This window comes from Echinops telfairi, unplaced genomic scaffold (assembly GCF_000313985.2).
Source record: "Echinops telfairi isolate 266 unplaced genomic scaffold, ASM31398v2 ScPeMD7_7458;HRSCAF=8496, whole genome shotgun sequence".
Taxonomy (NCBI): domain Eukaryota; kingdom Metazoa; phylum Chordata; class Mammalia; order Afrosoricida; family Tenrecidae; genus Echinops; species Echinops telfairi.
In genome coordinates this window covers 31,282,180-31,293,809 of record NW_022111358.1, presented here as the reverse complement: position 1 = coordinate 31,293,809, position 11,630 = coordinate 31,282,180, and the positions used below count along the sequence as shown (strand labels likewise).

Genomic DNA, 11,630 nt, shown 5'->3' with positions numbered 1-11,630 from the left:
CAGAGGGCGGGCGCTCGCTGCACGCGGGAGCTGGGAGCAGTCTCGCGCGTGGGCAAGGGAGGGCGCACGCTGGAAAGCAGGACTGTGGAATCTGGGGGAGGGGATTAGGAAGCAGAGGAGGAACTGCTGGACCCCTTAAGTACTCCCACGCCCACCAACTCATAAAATCTACTCCTACTAGGGTCTGGGCAGGGCCACCCTGCGAGTGGGAACTTGTGCTTCCCTCCCCCTTGAAGGGAGGGGGCGCCTGGATACAGAAAGTCCCTCATCTCTCAGCCTGCCTGAATGGGGGACTGTTTTCTCTTTTTCAGGGTGAGGTGGCCTTGACCCCAGCTTGCCCCGCCAGCACGACCCAGGAGGTGGCTGGACGGCTGGAGAATGAACGGAGAAGCCGATTGCCCCACAGACCTGGAAATGGCCGCTCCCAAAGGCCAAGGTAGGATAGCCCATCCCCAGGCCTGTCTAACCTAAAACCTGGCTTCACTTGGCTGTCTGCCAGGCCCACTCCCCTTCCAGAATGCTTGGCGGGTCTGCTCTCTGAACTGAGATGGGGAGGTGGTCTTCAGTACCTGGACGATACCAGGAGCCCCTTTGGGCTCAATCCAAATGATTTGGCCTCGAGCCTACAAATTGTATTCTTCACGCTTCCCTTTCTCCATGTCAGCGGAGGAGAAAGAGGTTCTGGGGGATGGGGGTGGGTTGGGGGGGGCAGCGAGCCTGGATTGACCCTGCCCTGAGACTTGGAATGGGAGGAAGGATGAGGGAGGAGCCGGGGTGGGAGGGCGAGTCTAGGAAGGATTTTCAAGCTTTTTGTTGTTTGGAAGGTAAGGTCTATGGAGAAAGCCATGAGGTTTTGAAGCTCTTAGCCAGAGGAGATTCGTACACGCATAGACCCTGTTTCCTCCTGTAGGAATCCAGTCTTTATTTTGGAGGAGGGGGGTGGACTTGAAATGGAGCATCTGGCAGTGCCTGCAGGGATGGAGAGAGGATTATGGGTCCATGTGACCCTGTGCTGGGAAGCACTGGCCCAAGTAACCAGATGCAAGCAGAATGAGGAACCCTTTTGACTCCTGCCCCCCTGTACAGCTGTTCTCCCAGCTCTCCAGAGAGGGGCCAGAAGTTTTATAGGGGTTGCATTTCACTGGTCCAGGCCCCCCTTTTGCCTCCGGGGGATGTTGAGCCCTGAGTCTGCCCCGTTGCCCACCTTGCCTCAGAGCCAGAGCCGCCTTGCATGGTTTTCTGCACCTCCATCCTAGTTTGTTACTTGCCAGAAATCCTCCTTTGGTCTGCCTTGAGGAGGGGTGGAGAGAAGATTATGGGTCCATGTGCTAGAGTGGGGAGGCTGGAATATTGTGTCTCTGGTGTTAGGTTCCAGCTGTGCTGGTCAGAAAAACATCTGCATGGGCTTTCTTTACTGCCCACGCCCGATGCTGCATCTTTGTAAGAACTTGAACTTGGCCACACATTTAGCTGTGTTGGTCTGCTGCCTTCCCTCTCTCTGATAAGCTAGACGCTAGCTGCTTTCCCACAGGATTTCAGATCCCTTCAGCTGTGCCTTGTTCCTTATACCGCACAGCTGCTCCCTGACAGGCAGCCAGGCATGTCAGCAGCAGTCATCGTATTGAAGGAAGCCAAACCTGGGTTCAAGTGTAGCTTTCTAGGTGTGACATGCCCAGGATTAGCACCTACCCCGAAACAGGGATCCTCCTGCCTTAATCCACTGTGGCCAGAGCTTGTCCTTAGGGCTGGGACAGTTCTGCGTCACCCCGGGGAAGGGGCCCATTGGCCTGGGGTGTGCTGGCAGGGAAGAGCTGCACGCACAAGGACTGGGCCACAGATGCCCAGTTAGCATGAGCCACATGTGATGGTCCGCTGTCGCCCTCACCAGACCGCTGGTCCCAGGAAGACATGCTGACTTTGCTGGAATGTATGAAGAACAACCTTCCGTCCAATGACAGCTCCAAGTTCAAAACCACCGAGTCACACATGGACTGGGAAAAAGTAGCATTTAAAGACTTTTCTGGAGACATGTGCAAACTCAAATGGGTGGAAATTTCTAACGAGGTAACTGACGCTGCCCATGTCTATATGCATACACTTACTCTTCCTGCTGGGGGGGTGGGTGTGTGTGTGTAATATAGTCAAGATTGTAGTGAGGAAGGAGACCAGGAGAGGAGCTCACATGGGCTCCTGTTGCCTCTCCTACCTGCCTTTGTGCATTGGCGGGGGGTGGGGGTGGAGGAGGGCACAGTTGGCAGCATTAGACAAGAACTTTCCAGTGCTGCCCCTGGCTGTGCAGCCTTGACTACTTACTGTCTTGGGGCTTCTGTCTCCTGGCCATCAAAGACCATACTATCTTTTTATGTGTACCCGGCTGCCTGGGCCTCTACAGTAGGCATGGGCCAGTGCCACGATGTCTGCCCGAGTTTGGGGAGCTGTGGTGGCTGCTAGTCTCTGTCCCTGACACGTTGAGTCCAGGGGAGAGTGGAGGGGACATGTTGGAGAGCAGGGTGTCATAGGAGGTGGCAGCTCCCCCTTCTGACTTCCTTTCCCTGTCCATCCACCTCCTTCATTAGGTAAGGAAGTTCCGCACGTTGACAGAATTGATCCTCGACGCTCAGGAACATGTGAAAAATCCTTACAAAGGCAAAAAGCTCAAGGTGAGTTTCCAGGAGGCAGCACACAAGGGGAAGGATGGTCCGAACATAGGGTGCCGGGACGTGATCTTCACCGTGTCCTTGTCCCTCCTTCCAGAAACACCCAGACTTCCCAAAGAAGCCCCTGACCCCTTACTTCCGCTTCTTCATGGAGAAGCGGGCCAAGTACGCAAAGCTCCACCCTGAGATGAGCAACCTGGACCTGACCAAGATTCTCTCCAAGAAATACAAGGAGCTTCCCGAGAAGAAGAAGGTGGGGGGAGGGGGCTGGCAGGAGGGTGGGTGGTGGTGGCATGGTGGCATCAGGAGCAGTGGCAAGTCAGCCCGGCATAGTAGGGCCTTAGGCAGGCCACACACAGCCAGCCCAGACTGAGCCCGAGCTTGGACGATCCTGGATCCCACCGACCAGCCCAGTGTTCAGTTTCTGTGCTGTTTTCCTCACACACACACACTTCGCCCACTGCCCTGGGCCTGCCCCTCACTTCCCCATCAGCCGGTGGTGGCCTCATAAAGGTAGCCTGGGGAGAGGGGCAAGGAATTGAGGGCCAGGAGGGTCAAATCCCCCAGATCACACAATTAATGGACTTGGGCTTAGCACACTAGACTCCCTGCCCAGTGCTTTTCCCACGGCCGCATGCACATGCTCGATGTGGTCCCTCCCCAAACACACCTCCTAAGGACACATGCTGGTTCCCTGTACAGACTGGGGGGAGGTGGGCGTGGGCAAGGAGCAGGCTCTGTCCTGGGCTATTGGGTGCAGGTGGCTACAGCTTCCCGATTAGAGATGGACACACAGGTGAGCACAGAGGTTAGGGAGCAACACTGCAGAGGGCCCGTGGAGTGGGGCGGTGGGTGGGAAGAGACGGCATGGGAAATGGGGCAATGAAACAAAAGCGGGCAGAAGTGTTGGCAGGGGTCCAGGGGAGAGGCCAAAGGACACGGTTGGAGCAACAGAGGCATGCTCAGCCAGCCTCAGCAGGTGGGACCACTGCCCTGCTGTGAGTAGCCCTTCACCTGGTGTGTACAGTTCAACAGCGGGCTCACATGCTCTCCGGGTTCTGTATCTAAACAAAGAAGGCAAGCCAAGCGGGGCCTGGTGAAGATCCTGCCTGCGACCACTGTCTAAGCTGGGCAAGAGGGACTTCCTGGCGATGTGGCCAAGCCTTTTAGTGCTGATGTTGAAGAGCTGATTGTACACTTGATCCCAAACACTCACCGGAGGGCAGGCGAAAAGTGAAGCGGGGTTCTGGGAGCGTGAGGGTAGAAGAAAACTCTGGTAGAGTTGGGGGAATGGGGGGACAACAAGACTTGGGCCTGTTCTTCCGACTCCCACCAAAGTGCTTGGTGCACTTGGGTCAGTGACCTTCCGTCTCCGGGCTTCATCCACATCCAGAGTGCAGACCTGTTTGGTGTCTCTCAGCTCCAGCAATCTGCTTTGGCCAAAGAGGACTGGGGTCGGGGGCAGCAAGGGAGGGAGGAGGCCAGGCTCTGCTGGTGATTTTTCTGAGCACCTAGGGGGATGGGGACCCGCCTTGGTCTCAATTGCCATGAAGCCCGTAAGGAGGAAGGGCAAGGACGGAAAAGAGGTGAGGAGGGAAGGAGACAAAAATGGCAGCGAAAGAGGGAGCCGTCTAGAATGGTGGAAGGGAAGCTGCAGGGAGAGTGGTGAGGGGGAGGCGAGCCTCGGGCTGGGAGAAGAGGGGGAGGAGAAGGAAGGTAAGCCAAGTGGCAGAGGAGAATAAGTGGGGTGGCTGCAGGAGGGCTTGCAGGAGCCTGGAGGAACCCCTGAGGAAGGGGGCCCAAGGCAGAAGGATGGAGGTGCTGTCAGGACCAGGAGAGAATGTGGGCTGCCAGGGGCCATAGCTACGTGGAAAAGTCCAAACTGCAGACAGGACTACCGAGTATGGTTTGTGTCACTGGGTTGCAAAAAATCACTGGGTTCCTGTCCGAGCCATCCCGCCTCCTGGAAGCAAGGCCTCGCTGGGACCTTGGGCGCAGAGAAGAGAGTGATGGGGGGCAAGGCTCTTGTCTGACTGATGCTGGGGAAACCCCAGCAGTGCCACCGTTCACTGTGATTGGATAATGCCATGTCAGTTGTCACCCATCCCCAAAGGAGGGATTCTGTTGTAGGGTAGATTTGGTGTTTTGGAGAGTTCTCCATCATGGCCACTAGAAGGCAGACCTCCACTTCTGTCCGCTCGGGCTGTCCCTGCACTTCCTTGCAGGGAGGGAGGCAAAAGCAAATGAGAAAGCCCCAGGTGGCTCTGGTAGCTCAGAGTGAGGTAGGCCTTGGGTCCTGGTTGACCCGGTCCCTCCTCCCTCCCCCCCCAGATGAAATATATTCAGGACTTCCAGAGAGAGAAACAGGAGTTCGAGCGAAACCTGGCCCGATTCAGGTAAGGCAGTGGTGCCTGGAGGAGGGCCAAAGGGTGCCCCCTGCCCTGGGTTGGGCAGGACAGGCCGACCCCAGCCAAAGCCTTGAGCTTGCCATCTGTCATGTGTGGACCCCAATGGGTCATACTACGGGGGTTGGGACAGACAGCTCTGCCCTACCAAGCCCCAGCTGAGAAGCCTAGGAGCCCCAGTGGGTGGTGCTGGTTTGGGTTTGCCTGGGCACAGCCCGGCCTCCACTGATCACTGCTCCCCGTGCCCTGGCTAGGGAGGACCACCCTGACCTAATCCAGAATGCCAAGAAGTCGGACATCCCTGAGAAGCCCAAAACCCCCCAACAGCTCTGGTACACCCACGAGAAGAAGGTGTATCTCAAAGTGCGGCCAGATGTGAGTGTCCGGCCGAGGGCTGGAGGTGGAGGGCGCACGGTGGTGGCAAGGGGGGAGCCGCGCTGGGTCGGCTGGGCACGGTGCAGGGGAGCAGGAGAGGAGCCCCCTCCCCAGGGGTGGGCTGCATGGACAGGGCCTGGGCCAGCTGGCGTGTGCGTGCGTGTGTGTATGAGCCTGTCCTTGCACCCAGGCGGAACCCCCGCCTCTCTTTGCCTTCCCCTCCTGGCCTGTGGGGGACACTGATGTGACCTCCGGTGGCCTGAGGGGGCGGGGGCCACTGTGCTCCCCACCCCCCTGTCCCTGGCTGCCTGTGCGTGTCTGACGGCTTTTGGTTTGCAGGCCACTACGAAGGAGGTGAAGGACTCCCTGGGGAAGCAGTGGTCTCAGCTCTCGGACAAAAAGAGGCTGAAATGGATTCATAAGGCCCTGGAGCAGCGGAAGGAGTACGAGGTTAGGCTTCCGCTGCGCTCCTCCCCGTCCGGCTCTTCACGGGCCTCTGCCCTCTGACTCCTGGCCACCGCGTTCTGCGGAAGGCACACAACCCTGGTCCCTCCACTGAGGGAGGGGCCTTCTGGGCCCCTCGCCTCTGCCCCTTAGCCCTTCCCACCCCCATAAGATCTCAGGCTAGGGCAGGGCAGGGCCCCATGTCTTGTGTGTGACGTGGCAGACACACGGCCACCCCCAGCTTTGCTCCCTGCCTCCCCTCCCCAGCGGCTCTCCCCGCTTCCCCCCGCCCCAGCTAACCCCGCTCCCGGTCGCCTCCCACCCCCCACCCCACCTCGCCCTGCAGGAGATCATGCGAGACTACATCCAGAAACACCCCGAGCTGAACATCAGCGAGGAGGGCATCACCAAGTCCACTCTCACCAAGGCCGAACGCCAGCTCAAAGACAAGTTTGACGGGCGACCCACCAAACCACCTCCGTGAGTGCCGCCCCGGGGCGAGGTAGTGGGCAGCCAGGGAGCTTGGGTGGTGAGCGAGGGAAGGCCTGCTGCTGCCAGGCCACCCCCTGGGGTGCTCAGAGACGCCTCCCCTCGGCATCCCACAGGAACAGCTACTCGCTGTACTGTGCCGAGCTGATGGCCAACATGAAGGACGTGCCCAGTACAGAGCGCATGGTGCTGTGCAGCCAGCAGTGGAAACTGCTCTCCCAGAAGGAGAAGGACGCCTATCACAAGAAGTGCGACCAGGTAGCCCCTTGGCCTGTGGGGTTGGCGGTGTGTGATCTGCGCTCCGCTGGCTCAGCCGTGGTTGGTCCACTGTGCCTTGGGGGCCCTGCCTCTGCACTGGCCACTGTGCTCAGTGAAGTTTCTGGACTCGTGGAGACAGACTGCCTCAGCCCTGCGGCTCGCTAGGTGTCTATGGACAGAGACCAGGCCACAGCTAGATGCAGGGCAAGGGGACCTCCAGTGGGATTGCCCCCAGACTGACCCTGAATCCTTTCCCTTCCCCAGAAAAAGAAAGACTATGAGGTGGAGCTGCTCCGGTTTCTAGAGGTGAGTGTTCCTCCAGGCGGGCCTCCAGAACCACTAGGGGTGCTCCCAGAGGGCTAGGGCCCTGGGTGCAGCCCCCAAAGCCACTTCTTCCCTGCCTAGAGCCTGCCTGAGGAGGAGCAGCAGCGGGTCCTGGGGGAGGAGAAGATGTTGAGCATCAACAAGAAGCAAGCCACCAGCCCAGCATCCAAGAAACCCTCCCAGGAGGGGGGCAAGGTGAGCAGGGGTCCCCACGGATCAGGAGGGGCAGGGGCGGGGTGCCTGGTGCATCTTGTGGACCCCCGCCCTCTCTGCCCGCCAACAGGGCGGATCAGAGAAGCCCAAGCGGCCCGTGTCGGCCATGTTCATCTTTTCTGAAGAGAAGCGGCGGCAGCTGCAGGAAGAGCGGCCGGAGCTCTCCGAGAGCGAGCTAACCCGCCTGCTGGCCCGCATGTGGAACGACCTGTCGGAGAAGAAGAAGGTCAGGCCTGCCGCGGTGAAGTCAGGGCGGAAGTCGCTTCCCTGCAGGCTAGCCGCTCTTCCTTGCCCTGGCTCGTGTACTAGGCTGGTAGCTCCCTGGGGGGACAGGGACAGTGGGGTGCTGAGCCACTTGGAAGAGGGAGAGACGTCTGGCCCATCCCAGGCCTTGGCTTGCCCCACCTCTGGCACCTGGACAGCTGCAATGCTGCTGGGTATGGGGCGCACGCCCCCTGGAGGTGGCTCGGGGGCTGACAGCTGTGCTGTCCCCCTGCAGGCCAAGTACAAGGCCAGGGAGGCGGCCCTGAAGGCCCAGTCCGAGAGGAAGCCGGGTGGTGAGCGTGAGGAGCGGAGCAAGCTGCCCGAGTCCCCCAAGCGGGCGGAGGAGATCTGGCAGCAGAGCGTCATCGGCGACTATTTGGCTCGCTTCAAGGTGTGTGGCCACAGGCTGACGCACTTGCGGCCTGCCCACGCAGGCCTCTTGTGGCCCTTAATGACCCCTCCCACAACTGACGCCCCTCTCTGTCCCCAGAATGACCGGGTGAAGGCCCTGAAGGCCATGGAGATGACCTGGAACAACATGGAGAAGAAAGAGAAACTGATGTGGATCAAGAAGGCAGCTGAAGACCAGAAGCGATACGAGGTGGGGAAGAGGCTGCTGGCTGGAGCAGCGGGGTGGGGGTCGGGGCGGGGGTCTGAGTGGGCCAGGCCACCCCCTCTACTGAAACTTCCAGAGCTCTCCTCAGGGTGGGCAGGCCCCTTGCCTCCAGAGCAACTGTTTGTTGTGGGGACTGCCGACCGGAAAGGGCTTCCCACCTGTGGAGCAGGACAGCTGTTAGAAACTGCTGTCCCGCGGTGCCTCGGTGGCTCTTTCCGGGCACACGAGGCAGGGATAGTTCAGGAGTTGAGGATAGGATTAGTGTAGACTTTGCCACGTCACATCTCCCACCCCTGCAGAGAGAGCTGAGCGAGATGCGGGCCCCTCCGGCTGCTGCCAATTCTTCAAAGAAGATGAAGTTTCAGGGAGAACCGAAGAAGCCTCCCATGTGAGTCTGGGGGCTGAGACCCACCCGCTCTGGGGCTTGGGGTGGAGAGACCCACAGCTAGAGGCTGCTTCGAGGAGCTGCGAAAAACCCACCCTGCACCCTCCCCGCCTCCCAGGAACGGTTATCAGAAGTTCTCCCAGGAGCTGCTGTCCAACGGGGAGCTCAACCACCTGCCCCTGAAGGAGCGCATGGTGGAGATCGGCAGCCGCTGGCAGCGCATCTCCCAAAGCCAGAAGGAGCACTACAAGAAGCTAGCGGAAGAGCAGCAGAAGCAGTACAAGGTGCACCTGGACCTCTGGGTCAAGGTGAGCAGGCCCAGCCGCTGACAGGAAGTGGGCAGCAGCATGTAGGTTGGTCTTCATTTATCACTCAGTGCCCGGCAGGCCCAAGGATCCCCCTCACTCTTTCACAGATGAAGGAACTAGGGGCTCGGAGAGGTCAAGTAATGTGTTCAAGGTCACATAGCTCATAATCAAGTCCGATTGCCTTTTCCCTCTAGCTGGGACCAGGAGACTTTTTTTCCGTGTATCTTTATCAGTAAGGGTTTGTTTTTTATATTTCTAAGAAATCAGTTTACTGGGGGCTCTTACAGCCCTTAGAACTATCCATACATCTATTGTGTCAGCACATTTGTACAATATGTTGCCATCATTGTTTTCGAAACATTTTCTGTTTGAGCCCTTGGTATCAGCTCTCCTCATTGTTTTCTCCTTCCCCTATCTTCCCACTCTCATGAACCCTTGATAAATTATCGATTGTTATTATTTTCATATCTTACACCATCCGCTGTCTCCCTTCACCCATGTTTCTGTGGTCCATCACCCTGGGGACGGGGGGAACCGGGAGGCTTTTCATGGACTCGGGCTTGGTCGCAGCCTCTGAACATTGACCAGTCAGACCTGGAACCTGGGGAGAGAATTTATGACCTCCCCAGCCCCCTCGGCACACGGGTTATTTCTGGAAAGTTGGTGGGCCCCAGACTGCCTCCTCCAGGGGCTGATGTCAGGCTATGGGACTGGGGGGAGGGGGGAGCAGCAGGTGTACGGGTACTTTGGGAAGACCCAGGAGGGACCTGAGGTCATTCTAAGCAGAAAGCCACCCTGGTGCTCCGCTCTCGGGTCTCAGGGGCTCTCTGCAAACACTCAGACTCAAAGTGGGGAGCGGGTGGACTTCAGTCAAGATGGGGATGGCTCATTCGGTGGGCTCGGGTGGGAGCGGTATGAAACTGGTTCAGAGCCTGAGTTCTGGAGCAACCACACCTGGTTCACATCCCCAGGGCCTCCCCTTCCTGGCTCTAGGATGGAGGGACGGCATCTATAGTTTGTGGTCTGTAAGGTGGCAGTGGCGGTGGTTGTGGGTAAACAAGGACTGGTGACCCATGAAATGTTCCGCCCTCTCCCTCTGTCCCCCCAGAGCCTGTCTCCCCAGGACCGAGCAGCATACAAAGAGTACATCTCCAACGTAAGTCTGGGGGGCAGGGTGGCGGCATGGGGTCCGGGGGCTGTCTCAGGCTGGCCCTCACGGCTACCTCGTCCTCCCCGGCAGAAACGCAAGAGCATGACCAAGCTTCGAGGCCCGAACCCCAAGTCCAGCCGGACTACTCTGCAGTCCAAGTCGGTAAGGACCCTGCCCCCAGGCCTAGGTGGGGGGTCCTGTGCATGAGCCCTCAGCCTCTGAGCGGCCCCTTCATCCCCTCCCCAGGAGTCGGAGGAGGACGACGAGGAGGATGAGGAGGAGGAGGAGGAGGATGAAGAGGAGGAGGAGGAGGATGGCGGGGACTCCTCCGAGGATGGTGGGGACTCCTCCGAGTCCAGTAGCGAGGATGAGAGCGAGGATGGCGATGAGGTGAGCCAGGTGGGCGGGCAGAGCGCGCAGCCCTGTGCTGTGCGGGGACCTGCTGCGGGGGGAGCGGGCCTGCCGCTGACCGCTGACCGCGCGCCCCGCCCCCTGCTTCCCCCAGAACGAGGAGGACGACGAGGACGACGACGACGACGAGGATGATGACGACGACGAGGACAATGAGTCTGAGGGCAGCAGCTCCAGCTCCTCCTCCTCCGGGGACTCCTCGGACTCGGACTCCAACTGAGGCCCCCGCCCGCCCAGGACACCAGGGAGAGGCCCGCCTCTGCCCGCTCGCCGTGGGGGCTCCCCTCCCCGCCTGACCACCTTTGCCCCCCCCCCATGTTCTGCCCCCTGCCCCCTGGCCTCCCCCCACTTTTTCTTTCTCTGTCTCTCTTTTTTTAAAAACAAAATGTGGGGGGGAGGGGGGCTGGAGAAGCCCAGGCCAGGGCGCTGCAGCCTCAGCTGGCTGCCCTGGGGGGCCTCCAGGGAGCGCAGCGCAGACTGAGCCGGCACTCCGCTGCACTCGGTTCCGGTTCCGGCATGGACAATGGACCAGGGGCCGGGACGGGCGCGGGCGTGGGGGGGGGGGTTGGGGTCCACACCTGCAGCCCAAGCTGAGGCAGGCGGGGTGGGTGGAAGCTGGGCAGGACCCCGTCCTCCCCTGTGCTGGCCGCCCAGCCCCGACCCCCAACTCCCCACCCCCACATTGGAACTGGAGGCAGGGAACCTGTGGGGAGAGGTGGTGCGGTGCCTTGGAGCAAACAGGCAGTGCCCATCTCCCCCTCTCCCCTGTCCCCTGCAGGAAGGAGCTGCCTGAACCCACTCGCGGCGGGCAAGGGGCAGAAGTGTTTTTTATATATGTGTATATATTTTTTTTTAAGCTCTGAGCTGTCAACGAGACGTTTCCTACCGATCTCGGCTACCGTCTCTGTTGTCATTTCTGGGAGAGGGAGGGCTTAGGGGGTAGCTGCGGGACTTTTAAAAAACGGTCTTGGTGTGTGAGTGTGCGCGCGGCCTGTACATAGCCTGGTGCACCTGTGGCTGCCTGAGTGCGTGTATGCGAATGTGTGTGAGTGTGAGAGAGTGGGGAAGGGGGTCTATCCCGGAGCCCACCTCAGTCTTTGTTGGTGAAATTGGAAAAAGGGTTGGTGTGTGGAGAGCCAGGGAGACATCCCATCCCGGTGAGACTGGGCTGCCCTTCCTCCGTCCTCTACTTTGCCTAGTCTCTGATTTGACTTTGGGGGAGTACTTCAGCCACAGGATGCTTCCTGACCAGTTCCCCCTCCTGGAGCGCCCTGGGGACCATCTTAGCTACTGCCGGTCTCTATCCTGGCCTGCGGGAGGGAAGTGGACAG

The 11,630-nt window shown here is 59.6% G+C and overlaps 1 protein-coding gene across 2 annotated transcripts; it reads left to right on the top strand.

Moving 5' to 3' along the window:
• Window positions 1-99: 99 nt before the first annotated feature.
• Window positions 100-11,188, top strand: UBTF (upstream binding transcription factor). Of its 2 annotated transcripts, XM_004707215.2 has the most exons (20): window positions 100-436; window positions 1,889-2,064; window positions 2,577-2,660; window positions 2,755-2,910; window positions 4,989-5,053; window positions 5,317-5,437; window positions 5,777-5,887; window positions 6,228-6,361; window positions 6,487-6,628; window positions 6,893-6,934; window positions 7,034-7,147; window positions 7,236-7,391; window positions 7,665-7,820; window positions 7,920-8,030; window positions 8,345-8,433; window positions 8,549-8,738; window positions 9,847-9,894; window positions 9,979-10,050; window positions 10,135-10,278; window positions 10,394-11,188. In XM_004707215.2, exons 1-20 carry the CDS (start codon window positions 379-381, stop codon window positions 10,517-10,519), a joined length of 2,295 nt encoding a protein of 764 aa, XP_004707272.1. In that variant the 5' UTR covers window positions 100-378; the 3' UTR covers window positions 10,520-11,188. The 2 variants fall into 2 exon arrangements, with proteins under 2 accessions (XP_004707272.1, XP_004707273.1); XM_004707216.2 differs by lacking the exon at window positions 5,777-5,887 and having other exon boundaries at window positions 101-436.
• The last annotated feature ends 442 nt before the right edge of the window (window positions 11,189-11,630 follow it).